This window comes from Carassius gibelio, chromosome B23, assembly GCF_023724105.1.
Source record: "Carassius gibelio isolate Cgi1373 ecotype wild population from Czech Republic chromosome B23, carGib1.2-hapl.c, whole genome shotgun sequence".
Lineage (NCBI taxonomy): Eukaryota > Metazoa > Chordata > Actinopteri > Cypriniformes > Cyprinidae > Carassius > Carassius gibelio.
The window spans coordinates 23,052,211-23,074,813 of NC_068418.1; the positions used below are offsets into that span (position 1 = coordinate 23,052,211).

The following is a 22,603-nucleotide window of genomic DNA, read 5'->3' on the forward strand; positions in this document are numbered from 1 at the left end:
TTTATATTTTAAGCTTTTTTGGGAATTGGCATTTATGAGTTTGAGAGACTGCACATATCCTTCTGAATTGTCATTAACCATTTTTCCCCCCATTTGGAAACTCAAGTAATTATTTCATGGTGTTGGTTACTCTGTCCTGTGCAGCTTCAGCTTCAAATAAAATATTTCCAGCATACTAAACTCAGTTTGTGATGTGTAATTGAGCGGGATCTATTCAAACGAGGCTTTATTCCTCTTGTCATTTAAAATGAGTAACACATTCTTGTCTTATACACTTTCCAGAACCTAGAATTTTATATTCACATAAATCCAAACTTTTGCAGACTGCTTGATTGTACAACCTAAAAATATGAATATAGAGTATTGCTCCTCTGGTATTAAAATATATAACATAACATTTCAAGTCAAAGAAAGAATCCAAACAGAACTAATATATGTTTAGTGTTAAAAATATATATAAAAAGTTCAGACATCCTAATCCACCGCTGAGTAAGTCCATCCAGTTATCCAGGTGAATGAAATACTTTCAGTGCATTGTACTGAATCCCTGAGAAAGAGACTGCGGTCGTGGTCTGAATATTAGCGTATGTCTTATGTCTGAATATCTGAATCCAGTTCAGATCATGGTAGAAGAGAGAATAAAAGAACTTCATGCATCTCCTCTTACAAAAACCTTGTTAAGTGAGAGAAGAAATCATCTTGTAGGCTCTGATTTTCATCAAGGCAATGATTCAGGAGTAAGACTTCAGTGAGGTTGCAAGGTCCTAAAATATTATTCTGGCTTCATAAAGAACATGTCAGTCAGGATTGCTCTGAAGTGGTCTTGTGTCTGTAGGTAAGATGACTCTCTGCTCATCTATCTGTTTGGCCTGGGAGCGAAGGATGAGGCTGAAAAAGTCTTCGTCTGGGACTGTAGGGCCTCTGGTGGGAGGAGGTGGAGGAGCACATCTCTGATCATCCAGTCTGGATCCCTGTACAAGCCAAAAACAGCTATTGAACATACGCTTTCAGGAAGAGTTAATAGTTCCATGCACACATATAATAAACAACATTAACCTGGCACTGAATCAGCATGTCGAAGAAGTCTTCATCTGGTTCTTTGTCATCGGCCATGAGTTTGCTGAGAACGTCCTGGCTGTGGCGCTGGTCCAGCCGGAGACCCGGGAGACTGTCCACACTGGCCCGCTGCTCGTCCAGCCGTCGGCTCTGTGAGCTGGCCAGCAGGTCTAGGAAATGGCCAGGCTGTGCCGAGGCCTCCGCTCCGGACGTGGAAATAGCTAAACGAGGTTCAAAACAGAGCAAAGCGGTCCATTTAAACATTGCTAAAATACATACACACTAAAATACACACAACACAACTGATGTTTGTTGTTGTGAAATGTGTTTTTTTAACAGAAATGTATAGTTTTATTCAGCAAGGAAACAATAAATTGGTCAAATGGTGTCAGTAAAGATATTAATATTATAACAAAGGGTGTTTTTTTTAACTATTCATCAAAGGATCCTGAAAGAAAAATATCTACAAAAATATAAAGCAGCACAACCGTTTTTAGTATTGATACTCAGAAATGTTTATTGAGCAGCATATTAGACTGATTTCTGAAGGATAATGTGACACTGAAGACTGGAGTAACGATGCTGAAATTCAGCTTTGATCACAGGAATAAATTACATTTTTACAAAATATTACAATAGATTACAATTTTATTTTAAATGATTATGTTTTTACTGAATTTTTTGACTGAATAACAGCAGCCTTTAAGAGTATGAATTCTTTTAAAAACATTAATCTTACAGACCCCGGTCTTTTTATTTTGTTAAAAAATAAAAGAATGGGAAAAAAAATGTATGTGTGTGTTTATGTTTTAATGTGCAAAAGTAGAAGGCTGACATTTTGCTATAAACAACAGGACATTTTGGTTTCTGTTTGTAACAGCTACTGTATTTGAAACCTCAAGTATGATTGGCTGTGATTTTGTCATGTGACAACACTATAGGGTTCAGTCTACACATTGCTTGTCACTGTATGCGCTGCTATACACTGGTATTATTATTATAAACTAAAGGTGCGTTCTTACTGTCATTGTCTGTAAGTTGCTGCTCCTATTTTTTCATTTCAAATCACCTGCTCCTACTTTTCTGCGTTAAATCACTGTCATGTCAATGCTCCTTCATATCCAAGTATAGAGGTCAGTGAGGGAGGACGACTCACGTTTGTTCGAGGCTACAGGTGGGCTTTCACAGGGAACGGAAGCGGCGGGAACACGGCTTAGGCTTTCCTGTAACGAGCACCTTTGGTCATCCATGCGACTGCCTTGAAAACGACTCAGAAGATCAAAAAAGCCATCGTCACCAAGAGTGTCTGGGGGATACTGTGGGAAAAGCCATTCAAGGAATGATAACACTCATAATAAATATTTTGTATAATTTATCATTTAAGATGACAACTTTCTATTGCTCATGTGTCATTCAGAAAAGATCAGTATTTGACCTGTTTGTTGGGACGGGCTGAAGGTGGGCTGCTGGTGCTGTGGTTCTCAGCTGGTGGACTGGAGTTTGACCCATTCGGCCTGTGTTTTTTGCTCCTAAAGCGATTGATGAAGAAAAGTTTAGAAGATGTCTTGGCTATGGATGATTTGGTTGGCGATTTGGTTTGCTGAGGGGTTGTAGACTCCTCAAAGGCCTGGTCCTGGACAGATGAGGCAACACTTTTGTCAGCAAACGATTTGATATGCAAGTCTGAATCCTGACACTGACACAAACAAAGAAAAGTAAAACCATCCAAAAACATTAGAGTCCGTATTCAGCACACTCATAAAGGCACCACAGCGCATCTCTCACCATGTTTTTGTCAGAGCTGAGTTTCATGAGCTCCATGTTCTCCATGCTGTGTCTCCTGCTTCCTCTGGATCTTCCATCTACAAAAGCACAAAGAAGCTGGCTGTGACTCATTCTGTAGATCAGGAGTATTAAAAGCATATATTGTATAAATGTACTAGTATTTGTTTCTGTCAAGCATATTGGTCACGCACAAAGTAATTTAGTATAACTTAAATGTATATATTATTGTGATCCTAAAAATTAAAGAAAAGCACAAGGAGGATATTCAAACCTTGAGGATATTCAAGCTTTCCCCCAGTAGGTGGCACTACCACCAAACTCCTAACACCAAACATATGGTCCTCTCAAACTAAACTTTTCAATATGCTTAAATACAGCACACTGTAACAAGGACAGCATGAAATAAAGTCTAACCAAACGTTGTGCACTTTTCAGGATTCTTGTACAAAATACAAATGCAACAGCCGTCTGTGTGTTTAATATTTGAGGATAGTTACCAGGCAGACTGCTGTCACCGGTTGGACTCTCTATGAAGGCAGAGCTGTTAGTGGTTGAATTATTCTGCTTCAGACCCAAAACTAACTGCAGATCAGATACGTTCATTCGAGCCGTCAGCTCCCCACTACGGTCTCCAATCTGAGCAGCGCACACACACAGGAAGGAAAAAACATTACTGGAAGTGCTTCCCCAGAAAACACACACTCAATTCAACCACGAACATGCACATGAAGCCCGCTTGAGTCACATTTCACCTCAAAATCTAATGAAAGAAATAAGAATATTCACCATTCACATTATGTTAATGAAAATTAAGCAGAAACAGTCCACTTCTGCTTTTTTGCATTTCACCTCTGCTCTAGCTTGTTTCCCATTCAAATCTAGTGTTCTAATGAAGCTAACTGTATTAAAACAGGTCTAATGCTACATAAGGAGAAAAGAAAAGTCACTTGAGAGGAAATTATTTAGATTCCAGTGGAATAACTATGACAAAGCATTCACAATAAGATCAGGAGTGTGCATTAAGAAATCTGTTCGATTTTGATGTTAAATTTGTTTTTAATCACAAACGTGTTAATTTAAGCTGATTAAATAAAATAAATGTATCAGAGACAGTAACTGGACAAAATGGGAGCTTGCTTTTAAGAACTGAGAATTTGGGTGAAAAACTGAAAATTTTAATTGAGATAAAAATTATATCATGATCAGAGTTACTATTGTTAACTAAAAACCTAAAAAAAATAATTGTATTGCTAGAAAGAAAACAACCATTAGCTGAAATAATATACAAAAAGCTAGCTGTCAAGGCAACATTCCTTGTTTTCTTTACGTTTAAGTTTAATGACTAAAATTGTAGAGAGAGAAAAACTTTAAGAAATATTAAAATGAAAACATAAAATATATAAAAAAAATATTTAATTCAGAATGTGAATTAAAATTATAATAGTACGGTAATTATATTAAAATACCATAATAATCATAATACAAAAATCATAATCCTAAAACAATCTTCTTTTTCCGATTTAAAACATTTCTTGAAATTCTTTCTTTTTCTATTGTTTTTTTCCTTGAGAGTCACCAGTGGGCTTTACTGTGCAGACAGGAAGTGTGTTGGTGTTATCTCAGTGCACACACACACACACACACACCTCTTTGGAGATCTCCAGATGTTTTTCAGAGAAGCTCATGGCCTGCTCGTGGTTTCCCAGCGCGGTGTAGGCGTTCCCTAAACTCCAGCATGCTCTTCCTTCTCCGATCCTACACACACACACACACACACACACACACACACACACAAACACACACAGAGCCAGAGCCAGCATCAGACGTCAGGAAGAGCAGCAGCACACGCAGGAAGTGTCAGTGACAGTGTACCTGTCCTTGAGGTCTTGAGCTATGATGAGATGTTTGAGGTGATAGTCTATGGCTCTCTCGTAGTCCCGCAGGAGTGTGTAGGTGTTACCCAGACTGTAGCAGGCCTGAGCCTCCACGGCCCTGTCCTTCAGCTGCCGCGCCAACTGCAGCGTCCGCCTGCAGGAAAACACCAGAATCAACTCATCATATGACTCCCGCTCGTCTAACAGCAAAGTACAGACATGCTGACGTTTTTATGGACTTGGACCATGGTAATATTATATTTTAGCCATTGCACTTGTATATAAGACTGCTGAAGAAATCCATGCATGAGGCTCCCAGTATATCTGACCCCAGTCTATTCAGATTTCTATATATGCTCAATTTTGGTTAAGGTTCAAGGTTTCGATTAATACAGGTTTATCTCTCTGCCTTGCGAGAAAAAACAAACATGGGTTATAATGGCTATAATATAATGTCTATATTAATGGAAGTTAAATAGATAGGAAAGTGGAAAGTAAATAAATTATAATTTGTAAATGAATTATAATAAAATAAACATTAATGTAAAAAGGGGGGAATAATCACGGTTGTTACTTTTTTTCTCTCTGTCTTGCATGGCAAAAATGTAATTTGAACATTACTTTTAGGGGTTAAATATAACGTCTGTAATAAAATAAATTAAAGAGAAAAGAGGAAAATGTATTAATTATTAAATTAAATTATCACAGTTGTTGCTTTGTTTCGTATTCCTCGCTCTAGATATTAAGTAATAAAATATTTGTCAAAAAAAATTGCGTGCTGCTTTGTTTGTTTTCCTTGCTTTGTATATTATATAAAAAACTTGGACTAAAATAGCGAAAAAATAAATAAACAAAATAAAATGCCAACTGACTTGTAATGTTCAGCTGCATCGTCAAATTTTCCAAGGAATATGTATGCATTTCCGAGGTTACAATAAGCTCTCCGCTCTGCAGCTCTGTCTCCAAACTCCTTTGCAATAAGAAGACGCTGTAAAATCAAACAAACAAACAAAACACATTTTCACATTAGGCATAACTCATGAAATCAAGAGCATTTTCTGCATGACAGACGTACGGAGTACAACACTGCAAGATCTGCATTATTATTGTATATCTAGTAAATATTTACAGTTGCAATACATATACAAAATTGTAAACATAACAATACAGACCTTTTCTGTGCAGTAATGCGACATTTGCCAGTTCATGCATTTTTTTCCAACATTTTTATGACACTTTCAGTTTTTTGAGTGAACAGGCTTGTTCATTTAGGAAACTCTCCGTATGAAATACCTGTTCGTGAGCCAGAACAGCATCCTGGAAGTTTCCGAGCAAATAGTGTGAGTTGCCAAGGTTGCCGTAGGTCCTGCCCTGTGCCGCTCTGTCCCCCAGCTCTTTCACGATGGCCAGATTCGCTCTTCAAACCGAGAGGTGCAGTATTAGATACAGAGGCAGGGATAAAACAATATAAGCTTTAGCTTTTGGAAAGCTTTGGAAAACACTACTGCAGTCTCTGCAATGCTCTCTCTAAAAAATCTTTTCTGAAATGTCGTCTACACACTGGTTTGGGTGTTCAAAGGAATGAAAAAATAAAAAAACTAATGCAGGCTGTCTCACTCGTAGTACTCTGTTGCTTTCTTCAGAGCGATGCGTGCCTCCTCGGGAAACTCTCCAGGGTCCATACCACTCCAACATATGTTCTTCCCCTTGGCGTGGTACACATTCCCATAATTATACAGCGCCCGGGCCTGCCCCACCTAACAAAACCACACACACACACACACACAACAGTCAGTCCACACTCATTACACACCTAAAACGGCTTGATAGACGGCTTGCATTTAAACTAGGTTTATGGTCTGTTAAAATAGATCAAGTGGTGTCTCGGGATAACAGGACTTCCAAAAACATCCGAGGCAGACTTGGCCATGAACTATTCAAACAGAGTTTAAAGGAATAGAAAGATTTTGTCATCATGTACTCACCTTAAACATTGGAGATGGAAAAAAGTGTTTAAAAATATGAAGAATGTATCTTCATGATGATTTCCAAAGTAATCCCATCAGTTTGGTTGTTTGTTTAATATTTTTTTGAATAGCTTATTTTTATCAATAAATAATTATTATTTACTTTACTAAAAAAACATTATCAGTCAACAAATCTTTGAACATTTTATCTTTTTATTATATATGATTTACATCTCTTTTTTAAACAATGAGCAAATTATATCAGCAAAAGTAAATTATTTTAAACAGTTGTTTTATTAGCTAGTAAGTCAGTAATTTTGAGTTTTTTTATATTATTTTATTTTGTATTATTTGTACTATTTCATTTATTCAATTTTAATTGAATTATTATTTACATTCCTAAATCAATATTTGCAGTCCATAAATGCATTTAAAAAATATTTTGTTGATAACAATACATTAACATTTGATGGGAAAGTGATAAAAAATAAAACAAAATTAGTTAATACTCACAATCCAGTTATTATTTATTTGCTTGAACAGTCAGTTTCATTTGATCAGTTAATAAAACATTACTATTTTATGTATCTATTTTAAGTCTTCTATTTAAAAAAGTAAAAATTGTATTTGATCAAAAAAACATAATACAAACAATTCTATTCATTTATTAACAGTTTATCAATAAATAAGTAAACAAATAGTATTGTTAAATTAGTAAATAAATTAAATCAGTTAATAAATGCATGTTGTTTTTCTTTGGTTCTGCAAGCATATCATGACAAAAAAAAGTACAAAAAAGTGCCATAAAATTAGTCAATACCATTCAATACGTGATATTCTCATCCTGATGATGACAGCTGTATGATAGCCATCAGATCTTATTCACACGAACACATCGCGCATATGTACACTGTGCCTTGAAAATCCAGGTTTGACATCAATACATAATTATACTGTAGATTCTTTGAAATATCATATTTTGCTTTTCAAATGATTAATGACGACCAAAACTTAATTTTGGGTTTAGCTTTTGCATTGAAAGGCCCTTTGGTTGTGTTAAACCCCCTTACCTTATCATGGAGCATCCTGGAAATGTCCAGATGTCTTTGGCAACAAACTGCTGCTTCATCATAGCGACCCAAAACCTTCAAAGTGTTTCCAAGATTACCACTGGCTTTAGCTTCTCCCAGCTGATCTCCGATAGTTCTGAAAGAGACAGAATAACAAAACATGTTATTTCAGATAAGGACATAATCCTACTAGCTTTGAAACAGTGACATAAGCGTCCAGATTCAGACCTGGTGAGCGTGAGGTCATGCCGATGGTATTCCAGTGCCTTGTTGTACTCGTGCAGGTGGAAGTAGGCATTGCCCAGCTGACTGTAGATGGCGCTCAAAATCTGCAGGTCTTCCGTGCCCACCTGGATGGCCGACTCAAAAAAGGAGACACCTACATGGTAATCTCCCACTTTACACAGACGCTCACCTTCCAGAGCTAGTTCCAGACATGAGGCCTCCATCCTGCACGGGACAGTAGAAAATTGTTGTTTTGTTAAAAATAATAATACATTTTGCTTCAAAATCTACCTGAATAGATTTATCACTTCATACTGCTTTGGGATTATCATTTCACTATAGTACTTATTGTTTTAACTGTGTTTGTGCGCGTACATTATCAAAGTATTTTGATTCTGCTCTTTTTTTAGACACACCCCGAAAAAGACATTTTCTAGCGGCTATTATAAATTATCCGTGGGGTATTTTGGGCTGAAACTTCACAGACACATTCTGGGGACACCCAAGATATGTAAAATGAGGCATAATAGGTGCCCTTTGGAAAATGCTAAATAAATGCAATAAATTAATAAAAACTCAAACTCAAAAAAAATCAATAATATAAAAAGAAATAAAATAAAATAATTAAAGAAAAAAAAGGTAGCAGATAAATAATGAATTAAAAAAAATTATAAGCTACATTTTAAATAAATAAATAAACAAACAGTCAAACATACACATTTTATTGGTTAATTTTCAACCAAACATCGGTTTACCACAGCTGTAACTAGGATGAGCACAGAGACTATTTAATACTGTCACTTTAATAAGACTAGTAAAACAAAAGAGCAACTTAAACCTAAGAAGCAGTTTAGTATTTGTGTTTAATTATATTCAAGATTTACAGTCAGATACTCTACTTTTATATTTACATACAGAGGCCTCACAGATGAGGAAATATGAGGGGCCCAGATCATCATAACAGCTTTCATTTTAAGTCTTTACTGTAAATATGTTTCCTGTGTCTGTGGCAAATGCACAGCATTCCACAGAAACGGCAGCAAAATTTAGAAAGAATTATTACAACACTAACATCATTAGGTCTTTGTCTACACAAGTTCTTGAAAAGGTCTTTTTGGCTGACACACACTTAAAACATGACGACTCCCTTATGAGCAGTTGAAAGAGTTTCACAGAGTGACTAAGAATCTCAGCATGAACCAGTCACCAGAAGGCTGACTTCAATACTTCTAAACTGTCTAAAGCATGACAAAATACTTGCAAAATATAAACATGCATGTTGTATTTGAATACAATGATACTAAAAAGAATTATTTATTTCTATGATGCAAAGCTGTATTTTCAGCGTCATTACTCCAGTCTTCAGTCACATGATCCTTCAGAAATTATTTTAATATGCCAATTTGCCATTATCAATGATAAAAAACAGTTATGCTGTTGATATGTTTGTGTATGTTGAAACCATGATACACAACATTTATTTAAAGCATAAGCTTATCTTGTGTAAAAAACTATAATAATGTTTGATTTTGATTAAATTGATCAAAAGTTACAGAATAATAATAGTAATAAAAAAACAAAATGTTACTAACACCAAACTTTTGAATGGCTTTTAAAAACAATGAGCAATCACCTCCAACACCCCGGCAACACCTTAGCAACCACATATGTGTGCAGGAAATCTCACAAACCTCACCTTTTTTCCTTTTTCGTTTTTGGACTTTCAGAGCACCGTCTAAACATCTTAATCTTTTTCATGCATTTCTTTCCTCCGGTGTGATAGACATGTTTAGTTCTCCACAGGGTGATGCATGAGACCCACGGCTTCCACCCTCTTAGACACATCCCGAAACAGACCGATCTCTTCCAAAAGACACTGTGAAACCTTTCTCAAGCCTCTACGCCTGTGAGAAGCCTCTGCACAACCAAACCAGGCTGTAGCTAGTCAAATGTTTTGTTGTTGACATGCAGAGGCAGATTATGCCGGGTCTCGGACACATAAACGGAGGGTCAGCGGTAAGCCTGCTGATAACAGATGCAACAGTGCGACGTGCCAGTGTCATCTACGGACACCTGGTGGCAAGCGTCAATTCCAATTATGAGTGAGAGGGCAAATGGAGATTATCACACGCAAAGGATGGAAAGAGAGGAAATCTTGAACAGCTCCTACACCCATTGTTCCAGTTGGATGGGCCAACCTCATAAAAAAAAAAAATGTACACTTACACCCTTAAAAATAAAGAATCTTTGTTGGTATATTAGTTCTATAACCTTTAAGAACCTTTTTAGAACTTTTGGAACCTTATTTTTAAAACGGCAATGGTTCCATGGAGAAATTATGGAATCATTCCATTGTACAAACTTTGTTCTTCAAACTAAGATAGAAAGGTTATTTTAAGAACTGTGAAAAACCCATTTTGGAACCAAGTGTAATTAATTAGCTTTGCTTGCTAAGGCATGCATTACTATTCCTTACTCATACTCAAGGTTAAGGATTAGAACAAACCCATAAGCCTGAGAATTAAGCTTTGACACTTCACCATTTCCGTAACACACATGAATGATACCTCCAATCATGTGACTTGTTGAGGATAGTTTAAATAGTCATAATACAATAGGCAACACTGAATGAAGGACACAAAACATAAGTAGACATGAGGGTCTAGTTAGACTTTTGGCTTGGGCCATTAAGCAACCAATCTAGTCAGAACAGTGCTACAGTAGTGTTTTTGTGAAGGAGAACTCTTTTCTAATATTATAAATAGTTTTACTGTTACTTTTGATCAATTTAATGCATCCTTGATGTATAAAAGTAGATACAGAAAAAAAACCTTACTGACCACAAACTTTTGAACAGTGATTAACTTGGGTTGTAAACTCAAACATCCTCCTGGCAAACAACAGAGAAGCCCTTGGAAACCACAATTAGCAAGAGAAAGAGAAGGTAAAGGCTTTAGAGCTGTGAAGGAATAAAACCTGCCAGAATCGATTAATCTTCTGCTGAAGTAGAGTGAGATTTTATCATGAAGAACGAATCGACTCCAGCCAGAGAAACACTCGGGTAACCAGGGCCACGCCGGGAAAATCCATTAAATCCTGCGCTTTGCCCAGAGTGTCCTCAGCTGAAGGCTGGCCGTGTTCACATGTTCTAAACTCTTTTATCCTCAGCGAAGTGGGATGCAGGCCGAGCTTAACTCGTACTCCTCATGAAGTCATGAATTTCATTGATACTTACTAAAACGCCAGACATATGTTGTTCGTTATTTCCATTCATTTCTAAAACTCAGTCTTTAAAGGGGCCGTTTAATGTAATATGAAAATTTTATGATTATTTATTCACCCTCAAATCTTCTTAAGTTCTGTGGAACTTAAAAGGAGATGGTTTAGCACAATGTCCCTTTTTCCATACAAAATGAGTTGTGACTTACTTTTAAGTATTATAATAGTACACTTAAATCAGAAGCTATATTACAAGTCTTCCAAAGCCAAACCAGAGCATTGTGTGAGGTGCATGTCCAAGTTGTAAATTAAGCTGCTATCATTGTTGTTATTAAGTAAACATGTTCAGAAATGATTTTAGTGAATAAACTACAATTACTAAAACAATTACTAAAACAGAAAGAAAATACTAATAAAAATGACAAAAGCACTAAATCTTAAAATAAATTACTTAAATTTAAAAATAATAAGGTGATGACCAAATGCAACAGTTTAGATTGGGAAATGATTTCTGATAGCAGTAAAGATACTCACTAAATTACTTTTTTACCATAAAATAGTGGAACAGTCTCTGTACAGCTTTGGAAGACTTGGAATAAAATGCACGCATGGATTCCTGTTATGCTCGTGTTTTTCATGCTTTTCAGAGCAACGTAAGAATCTTTTCTCCTTTTCTGTTCTACAAAAGAAAGGCTTGCAGTTACATAAAGGTGAGCAAATGATGATGAAATGTTCAAGTTTAGATGAACCATCCCATCCAAACTTCAAGACCCTGTTGGAGCCGTGGCATAGTGGTTTGTGCATGTGCTCCAAATTATGCCAGATTCAATCCCATTCCCCGCTCTCGCCAATATTTTCTGTAACAGCTGGATATGTGGGAACACAGGCCCTTGACTCATCTTTCAGGTCCATTGTAAAATGCTCCTGCAATATTTCAGGATGAACGACAGCAAAACAAACGGACAAAATACTAGTGCAACAACGGATGACCCACCCTTTTAATTATTAAACACACCTATTAAAAATGCACACACAGGAGATCTCTCGACAAACCTGAGCCCTCATTCACTGGCCTCCACCCACACACTGTATTACATTTCAAACCCTGTTTATCTGATGGAAAAACAAGTGCACGTCAGTGGATCACATGAATGACAAACTCTAGCGCTGAACGACATATTTGAAATCTTTTGGTTGCTTAGACCAGATAAAGATAGAGGTAGAAGAGAACGGATGACCTGTAAAACGAGTTAACATATGGTAAGACGGGTCTGTTCTCCTACCTGGAACGAACATGAAATGCTTGATCCTCGTCTTTTGCAATCACATCCATTTAAATTCATAGTAAAAGTCCAAGTTTAAAACAAAAACCCAACAGCAAACCTGCAGATTTTGAAATAATCCAATATCATGTCATCATAACTCTAAAACAATAGACAAACATAAGAATGAAGATGTCCATGCAGATCTGCGGATCGGATCTGAACCCTCGTCCATCTGGCAGGCAAGCGACACTAAAGAAAGAGTCTAAGAAATTTGAGCCTCTCTCTCTCTCTCCCACACCCCCCCCCCCCCCCCCCCCCCCCCACACACACACACAGAGGTGTAAGTAATGATTTCACTCAGAAAACAGTCAATGACTGATTAATCACAACATGCTACACTTCCACCCTACAAACTAATTCTGACTTAGTATGTATCATATTGCATCTCATGTGGATGGGTGAACATGAGGAAGTCTCTTGACTTCCCCGCGAGCAACCATCCGATCATCAAAATACCCTTTTTTTGGGGGGGTGGAAGGTTATTGCAAAGAGTGGCTGTTTGACATAAACCAGGCAAGTGTCGGACAAACCAGCGCATGGGAAAAACAATGGTTTTTAATTTAAAATGAAGACTGAGACCAACATCACCATTTATAATCTTGATTAATGCTTTCATCTGAAGGGACTCAGAAACATTAGATACCATTTACTCACCATTACGGCATTTCAGACCCACCCTTATGAGTTGATTTGTTCCAAGCAACACAAGTGGTTATACTTTCAAAAATGTACTTTCAAGTGGCTAGAACCTGTCTAGCTACAAAGTTGACAAAAAAAACATCATAAAAAGCCCATATGACTCACAAACTATACGTCTTCTGAAGTCATATGATAGGTTTGTGTGAGGAAAATACCAAGGACTCAACGCCACTTGGCACTGCTGATATTAAACCTGATGCAATGCTTCTTTATACAATATGTTTGAATATGGTTATGCATTTTTGCAAATAAGCTTTTTTTGACAAAATAATTACTTATATTTTTTTATGTTTTTCTCACTCAAAGTTTGTATGACCTCAGAATACTTGAGCTTGAGTTGCAAGATCTTTATCATAATTTTTTTGATTGACGTCTGTAAAAAATTTCCTTTTGTATTCCACAGACGCAGCAATGTCATTGTTAACTAAAATTAAGATGATTAATATGGTACCTCCCGTGGACCCACCATCTGAGGGAGGAACCGTAAGGGGCTGGTGCTTTGTGGATCAGGCAGCGGTTGAAGGCAGCTCGGCTCTGTGGACATGAAAAACTGGCCTTAGGGACGTGGCATCAAGGGTGGATGAGATCCGCCCCAACTTTTTCAAGTGTAGGGTTGGATATCGATTGGGTTTTATACCATACAGGTGCTATTCCGATACTTTTAAAACAGTACTGGTGCCTAAACGGTGCCTGAACCAATACTTCTATAAAAATAAATACATTTATTTATTAAAAAAAGACTAAAAAGGATAACATTAAAAAACATTAAAAAGATTTAAAATAAATCCATAGCATTCACACACTCTTTGGATGCTCTCATTTCCCAAGCTTACTCATTTTCAAATGAGTGCTGTCTGTCACTGTCTTAAATCAGTCCTGTGAATGACTGTATGGTCATTCTTTATAAAGTAGCAACAATGTCGTTTGTAAAGTACAGTCTTAGGCACATTAGTATTTTCACCCCAAAAAAGGGTTTTAAGTCAGTTATTTATATCTTTTGTTGTAGTATGTTGTAAAGTAGTAAATATCACATTTCATTTTGACATTAATTTTAATAATAATCAGAGATTGTTGCAGTCTGACAACAGACTGCCTAAGACTAAGACTTTTGCACAGTAGTGTATGTTTAAAGTGCGCATAATTAAATTAGAATATTAAAAAGTGTAATTAAAGTATGCGTTCATATCTGTTAAGGGCTATATTTTCATTGGAGGAAACAGCTGTGGTGTGATGAGTGGTGAATGGATCGAAAACTTTACAGTAGATGGGAAACCTACTGCTTCCTTGTGACCTTTTGAAAACTATATTTATGACAAAGAACTGCACAGATTCAGATATTCTAACAATTCATTGATAAACACACACCTACTGTCCTCTGTTTCTGTATGAGTGCGCTCACGCTGCTTCGCCGAGGTCTGCAGATTGCACTGAAATATGAGGAGGAGACCAGTCCGACGCCGCTTTCATATGAAATTTAAGAGGACTGACTCTGAGGCGATCGCAAATTTGTGTACAGTTTATGGAGCTAAATGCTATAGCCCCGCTTAAAAAGCCTAGCGATGCCCATGCTTCTTGTGTACATTTCGGAGAACTAGGACAAATATTTCAATCTATCGCTCAGACATTTAGGAGGCACCGAAATAAAGCAGCGAAATCTGCGATCTGATTCGGTTCGGTGCATACCGGGTACAGACCGGGTTGGTGGACCCCCTTTTCAAAAAGGGGGACTGGAGGGTGTGTTCCAACCAAGGGGCAAGGAACTCGACCGGAAGTTGAAGTCGGGTGGGGGCTGCCATCTTTTAGCAGAACTTCACTTGCGTTAGCATTCCCATTGACTCCCATTCATTTTGGCGTCACTTTGACAGCGAATAACTTTACATCTGAGGCGTTTAAAGACTCTGTTTGTCCATTATTTATTTCTAAAGATACACGACAATGTATAAAGGGCTCCATTACCTTCTATGTTACATTATGGCCCCGTATAAACAGTTTTTGTAAAAAATAGGCTAACGATTGCGTCATAACCACTTGACTCTCTGTCGCATTACCGTACAGACAGGAGGAGAAGCTTGCAGGCAATTATCTTAACATGGCGTACTGGTGTTACATTTTAAAATACTATACAAAATAATTAATCAGAATACTTACTCCTGCTCACTCACGACAAAGAACTCCCCGCTCAAGCTCGCCGTCTCTGCAAGATTAACGATGGCAGTTTGCAAGCACAGCTACTAGAAGATCTACATCTGTCAGACAGGTTGCTGACGTCGTCAAGCTTCGTTTGAGTCTGCGCGTCAGAAACGGAAGTGCTAAAAAACGCTAAAACTGGGCTTCATTTGTCTCAATTGAGTTCCAATGGGGTCGCTGTGTCCATTTCTTTTACTGTCTATGGTTCCAACTACACTCTACAGTCGGCATCTAGTCATAGCTGGGGGCGTGGCGAGGGCGGAGTCGGCGTGGGGGAAAACACTGCGAGCATCGTGTGTATCTGAATGGCAAAATGCACATATTGAGCGCTCATTCCCAGAGACACGTAGAACAATTGTAGTCTCTTTTAACTTTAATATTCATATACACTAGTCCATATCGATATTCGATTCATTTTACAGCCCTAATGTAGATGTATTCATTCAAAAATAGCCAAATCCCGTGACGTTCTGCTTTATACGGCAAGTTCTATTTTTGACTGGATTCCGTGATTCAATCGTTTCGCAAACACAGACGGGGTGAATTTATGAATGAGTGTAAAAGTTCTGACACAAAACTAAGTTGTTATGTGTCCACAAGCTTTTTTAAGTGGGCTAGGCTAACGTTACATAGTTTTGCTTCAGGTAGAATGATAAGGCTAATTATATATGCATTCCACTTTCTGAAACAACCTTACACAGTTTTGATAACGTTAATAATGAACTCAATGTTAATATAGCCTGCCTGTGATGAATGCCGACTGCACACACACTTGGGATTCCACAACTTCCCTTGATCATCCTCAAAACGTATTGCTTGCAGCAATTTTGTAATCCTTTCCGGCTCTGTATATTAGGAAGGATGTAGAACTTCAATTCATAATTTGTTAGTTTATTGGAGGTACAGAAAACAACACAGCAACTCTTCGGCGTGATTGTCCCGTTTATTTCAATTGGTGCCAAGGCAATGTTTTCCACCACGGGCTAAATTCACATCACGTGACGGGGCGTTCCCGGGGGCGTTCCCAGACCAACCGTCTGTATCTATGCCAGGGTACTGGAGAGGAGAATTCGGCTGATAGTCCAACCTTGGATTCAGGAGGAACAATGCGGTTTTCGTCCTGGTCGTGGAACACTGGACCAGCTCTATACCCTTGCTGGGGTGCTGGAGGGTTCATGGGAGTTTGCCCAACCAATCCACGTGTGCTTTGTGGATTTGGAGAAGGCATTCAACCATGTCCCTTGCTGCATGCTATGGGTGGTGCACTCCAGGAATATGGGGTCCAGGGCCTTCTGTTAAGGGCTGTCCGGTCTCTGTATGACCACAGCAGGAGCTTGGTTCGTATTGCCGGCAGTAAGACAGATTTGTTCTTGGTGCATGTTGGACTCCAGCAGGGCTGCCCTTTATTTAGTCCTGTACATTATTTTTATGGACAGGATTTCTAAGCGCAGCCAGGTGTTGGAGGATGTCCGGATTGGGGACTACATGATTTCATCTCTGCTTTTTTCAGATGATGTTGTAATGTTGGCTTCATCAGGCCAGGACCTTCAGGGTGCACTGGGATGGTTTGCAGCAGAGTATGAAGCAGCTGGGTTGAGAATCAACACCTCCAAGTCCGAGGCCATGGTTCTCAACCGGAAAAGGGTGGTTTGTCCCCTTCAGGTTGGTTGAGAGCTCCTGCCTCAAGTGGAGGAGTTTAAGTACATTGTGGTCTTGCTAACGAGTGAGGGAAGGATGGAGCGGGAGATTGCCAGACAGTGCAGCTTCTGCAGTGATGCGGTCGATGTATCTGTCTGTCGTGGTAAAGAAGGAGTTGCAAGTGAAGCTCTCGATTTACTGGTAGATCTACATTCCTACTCTCACCTATGGTCACTAGGGCTGGGACAACACGTCGAGGTCATCGATGACGTCGACGCAAAAAATACGTTGACGCAAAATATGCGCATCGATTCGTCGACCTGTTTTTATTTCTCTAAAAAACGTTTGCAAAACGTTTACCTTATGTGCGCTGAATATACGCGATGGCCGAATCAACATTCTGTCCAACGTTATATAACCAATCTAGGGGTTTTTCTGCATTGATCTTTTTTTTTTTTTTTGGCGGCTGTCAAAGCCTTATTTGATCCATGAGTGATCAGAATCAGAATCAGAATCAGAAAGAGCTTTATTGCCAAGTATGCTTACGCATACAAGGAATTTGTTTTAGTGACATAAGCTTCCAGTACACAGAGACAACAACACACAGAAAAAAAAAAAAAAAAAAAAAAAAGATTTACAAATTGGCAAATAAATAAGTGTATAAACAATTGTGCTATAAATGATAATGGAATAGGATTGAGTGAGATGCAGGAATGTTCTAGGATAAATATAAGGATATTGCACGTTTATAAGCATAAGTAGGGAACATTTAACTGTTCATGAGGTAGATTGCCTGGGAGAAGAAACTGTTCTTGTGCCTTGCTGTTCTGGTGTTTGCGGCTCTGAGGCGCCGGCCAGATGGCAAAAGTTCAAAGAAGGGGTGACTTGGATGTGAGGGATCCAGAGTGATTTTCTGAGCCCTTTTCCTCACTCTGGATGTATACAGTTCTTGAAGGGTGGGCAGGGGAGCACCAATAATCCTTTCAGCAGTCCGAACAGTTCTCTGTAGTCTTCTGATGTCTGATTTTGTATGATGACCGGGCGTGTACGAGAGATACCCCCGGCTGCGCGCACACTCTCAGTCTTCAAACAACACGAGTGCTTCTTGCTCTCTCTCCCTTGTGATAGTCTGTACCGATTTTTCCCGGAAAAACACGACCGGCTGGAGGCATGACGTGTGGGCGGAGCTAAAGAATCACGAGCGCGAGTAGGCTTTTGCGTTGAGAGCATGTGGAAGCTGTGTCATTACCATGAGGGAAAAACCATCATCCAAAAAAAACCATGGCTTACAGTCAGATTCAGCCGTTTATTTATGATCCAGAATCAGATCCCGAGGCTGAAACTGAATGAGAGCAGCAGCAGCAACGACTCGAGCGGGGCTCGAACCCGGGTCTCCGGCATGGGAGGGGACGCACTAACAAGGAGGCAGAGATATTTGAAGCAGTTTTACTCACCGTCTGCCGTTCCAACACACGATCGTGACCCTTTTTCGTTGGGATTGCATCGTCCTTAAGAAATAAACGATACGCAAATCCGGCGTCAAACTAGGCCTTGTTTGTAAAACAAGCATCTTCGAAATGCAGGGAACAAACAAAAACACTTGCACAACTCCGTTGATGCTCTGTAAAAATAAACTCCATCCACTGGTCCCTTAATGCTGTTTTTCTTTTGGTAATCTGTGCAGGGTTGTCTTGCCCTGGCAACCAAAAACACACTCCTTTTGTGACATTTCGCGACGCTCTCGCTCTGATCAGTGAAGTCTGTTGTGCTCTCAGTGCTCTGCTATACGGGAGCGCGCGCTCTTCCGGCAGAAGTGCCCTCAGGACCCATATAAGGAAATTCCGCTCCATCTAACGTCACACAGAGCCATACTCGAAAAAAACTTTCAGAAACTTGTGACAAACTGGAAGGAGTATTTTGGGAACAAAAATACTCCTTCAAACGTACAACTTAATTTTTGAAACTTTGTCCATGTTTAGCATGGGAATCCAACTCTTTAACAGTGTAAAAAACTCGGTATGCATGAAATAGCATTTCACCCCCCCTTTAAACACGATAGAAAAAGGGAGAAACACCAAAGTTTCATGCGCTCTCGCGCACTCACAGTCTTCAAACTACACGAGCGCTGTCTTGCTCTCGCTTTCGCTCTCTCGCTCTCGTGCATATTAACCAAAATCATTAGACACGATAGAAAAAGAGCAGAACGCCAAAGTTTCACGTGGAGCATTCTGAGATTTTTTTTTCCTCCATGACATTTTTATTGAATGCTAGACATCAAGCTGTTATTTTCATCTGAAAGAAGAACTTTTTTTCAGTAAGCTAGGCCTATGTGTTCAGTAAGCTATGTGTTTTCAAGGTTTTATTGAATGCTATCTCTATACAAGTGCAAAGTACTGCATTCTTAGTCAGTCTTTTATTTTGTAATTTTAAGAGCAATAAACATATATTGCAATGTTAAAGAATTCATGTTTTTTTCATTCAGATATGTAAATCAACATTTATAAATTGTTAGTAGTCAGTTAATGGGGAGATAATCGAAATCGAATCGGTCTGAAAAAATTAATCGTTAGATTAATCGATGCATCGAAAAAATAATCGCTAGATTAATCGTTTAAAAAAATAATAGTTTATCCCAGCCCTAATGGTCACTCTCACCTATGCTCCCTTAGGAGCACCCAGGGTGAGGAGCTCCGCCACTCGGAAAGAGCTCAGCGTAGAGCCGCTGCTCCTCCACATCAAGAGGAAGAGGACGGATGGATTTTTAATGATTTTATCACTCAATGTTCGTATGACTTCAGAATACTTGAACTTGAGTTGCAAGATCTTTATCATTATTTTTGGTGATTGGCATCTGTAAAATATTTTCTTTTGTATTCCACAGACTCAGCCATATCATTGTTAACTAAAACTAAACTAAAAACTAAGATGATTTAATAAATAACATTAGCATTATTATTAATTGTTAACTGAAATAAAGTTCAAATTATTGTAAAAATATTTTTAATAAATCTAATCTATCAATATTAGTTTAAAAACATAAAAAAAACACATGAAAACACTAGAAACGTTGTCTTGCAATTGATATAAAATATGCTTAACCTGAAGAAAAAATTTAATCTAAAAAAAAAACTAACAAAACATAAGTCATAACAAAATTACTAACATTTTTTGACCTAAAATAAAAATATATATATAAAAGCTAATTCAATTATTCAATAGTATATTTATAAACAATACTAAAATAATACTGCAAAGGAGAATGTCCCAAGTTTGGGAATGCAAGAGTGCGAGTTAACAATGATATCACTTTTATCTTTGAATTAACTTTATCCTGAGCAGAAACAGAACAGTGTGAAAACACAACATGAACATAAATCATATTTGTTTGTACTTCAGGAATTCCTTGTATTGAGCAGAAATCTAAAAGCATTGTTCACATTCAAAACTAGATCAACCAATAATCTGAATACTCAGGAAAGGGCCGAGTCCTCCATCTCTGCTGTATTGAGTAACACATAAAAATAAAAAAAAATCTTTAATTTGATTTGAATTGTAAACACTTCTGTATTTTAAACCACATTAGGCCAAACACTGTGGTTTTGGCTCCTTTCCTAAAATCCTGAGCCAGTTGGTCAAGCAAAGCCCAGGCCATGTCCAACCATGTCTTTACTCAAGCATGTGATAAAGACATGCTCTATGATTTTTCCTTTTTGGCTGAGATTTCAACATCCTTTGCAGGGTAATTTCACTAAACAGTCATGCCAGGAATATTGCACCACTTTCATAAAGAAACAACTGCACCATCATTTCAATTCATGTTTTCTTTATGCTAACAGTTCCAGAGTCATTGAGCCACGCATTCAAAGGCTCTACAATAGTGACAATAGCTTTGTGAACAGAATAAAACACAAAGGTTCAGCCTGTACACTGTAAACGCCTGCGATTCATTAAGACTCCAGCACACAAACACAAGAGCTGCTGTGTCCATTTTTGCAGCCGGAGCCTTTCCAGGTGTTTCTCATAAAATCTCACAGGATGCTTTGGAACTCAGTTTACACATTTTTTTTTTTTTTTGCTCAATTCTCATTTTAATAAAAAACACTGATTTACTTCTACATTTCTTACTTGTAATTCTCATTCCTGTCAATTATGAGTCTTACTGATGAAAACCACCCTGTCTAGACTGTGAAGTTAACAAATAAATTAATAAAATGCTTTAAAATAGACATAAAATAAAAGCTATATATTACTTTATATTATGTTAGGCCTATTGTTATAAATACATTGAAATGTAAATATTATATGTTTATTTTTACTGGGGACTCCAGTATTGAAAATGTGGTTAATGATACCACAAGAAACCTTTTTTATTTAAAAAAAATAAATAAATAAATAAAATAAAAATAATATTTTTTTTTCATGTTTTGACAGAACCGATTGTGGTTACCATATACTTACTAACATACTCCTATGCCTGGTTAGCGCAAAGCCTACTGACGTGTCTTTGAGATAAACTGTAAAGATAATTTTGTCTGCCAGAAAAGCGTTTTTGGATGAAACTGCCTTAGACCTTAAAAAAATGTATGCAGGAACATAGGCTACTTTAAAAAGACGAGGAAGTAAACATTGCAACGCATATGCTACAAAATAGTTCAGAGAAGGAGAAGTCAAGCTGTTTGGGCACAAACATAAATATGCCAATGAGAAACGAAATCAAACTCATACCTCAGTTTCAGATTTGAACAGCTTTAAAGTGTGTAACCGCGCTACATGTCCTGTGGTGGGAGAGTTTCTGGCTTTTTCAGGAAGCATCAGTAAAGTTTATTTCTCTTACTCCGCCATGTTTTCTCAAGACACTTTCCTGAGTTTTTTTTTTTTTTCTCGGAAAAAAGGAAAACGTCTTTTACTTTGGCACGCCAATCATTACACAGGAGTTTGTAAACGCCACGCCTCGCCATCATAATGCTTCAGTGCTAAAGTAATGCTCGCGAACGAATCGTTTATTAACCGAATCTTTAAAATGATTCAGTCGAACCGTTTCGTCCATAGACATATAAATACATAGATGCCACTCGACCGCATGTCAACGTCGCCGCCATATTGGAGCGGGCAACTCTCACATCAGGACAGAAGAAAACGTACCTGACTCATAGACAGATTGGACACCTACAAACCGTCACACGATAATAAAAACAGATCTCGGGGTGTTATCTTTCACAGGTAAGACTCAGCTGTTCTTTCTCGATGTTTTTTTGTCATTTTTAACATTATGTTGACAGCTTAATTAACCACCAGTGTCAGACTATTAATATATATATAGCTAGCTATATCGCTAACGTAGTTAGCAGTGAAAGCTGAGACTTTATAAGAATTCAAGGTTTAAATGAATTCTTATTACGTTTTTACTTAGGCTATATTGCCAATTATATAATAAGCTAAATGATGTTATGAGCACAATATACAGAGTTAGCACTTTGAATGTCTAGATTAATGATGGAGCTAAAGCTTATCTCTTTAATTTCACTACCGTTACTTATTTCCAAAGATGAAGTGGTAAC

The 22,603-nt window shown here is 37.8% G+C and overlaps 1 protein-coding gene across 5 annotated transcripts; it reads right to left on the reverse strand.

Moving 5' to 3' along the window:
• Positions 1-211: 211 nt before the first annotated feature.
• gpsm2l (G protein signaling modulator 2, like) lies at positions 212-22,000 on the reverse strand. Of its 5 annotated transcripts, none has more exons than XM_052594967.1 (15): positions 21,771-22,000; positions 13,687-13,754; positions 7,981-8,202; positions 7,753-7,888; positions 6,333-6,472; positions 6,009-6,132; positions 5,588-5,703; positions 4,714-4,869; positions 4,488-4,596; positions 3,339-3,477; positions 2,842-2,918; positions 2,492-2,752; positions 2,213-2,372; positions 1,057-1,277; positions 212-971 (listed from the first exon to the last, which is right to left on the reverse strand). In XM_052594967.1, the coding sequence occupies exons 1-15, from the start codon at positions 21,855-21,857 to the stop codon at positions 798-800; spliced, it is 2,190 nt and encodes a 729-aa protein (XP_052450927.1). In that variant the 5' UTR covers positions 21,858-22,000; the 3' UTR covers positions 212-797. The 5 variants fall into 5 exon arrangements, with proteins under 5 accessions (XP_052450927.1, XP_052450926.1, XP_052450929.1 ...); XM_052594966.1 differs by having other exon boundaries at positions 13,672-13,754; XM_052594969.1 differs by having other exon boundaries at positions 2,492-2,689; positions 13,672-13,754; positions 21,771-21,999.
• Positions 22,001-22,603: the final 603 nt, after the last annotated feature.

Coding starts and splice junctions, on each gene's coding strand:
- gpsm2l (XM_052594966.1), bottom strand. CDS start 21,857: ATGCTTCCTGAAAAAGCCAGAAACTCTCCCACCACAGGACATGTAGCG. Junction 7,889..7,980: donor CATGACCTCACGCTCACCAG/GTCTGAATCTGG, acceptor TGTCTCTTTCAG/AACTATCGGAGATCAGCTGG. Junction 2,373..2,491: donor CAGCCCGTCCCAACAAACAG/GTCAAATACTGA, acceptor CTTTTCCCACAG/TATCCCCCAGACACTCTTGG.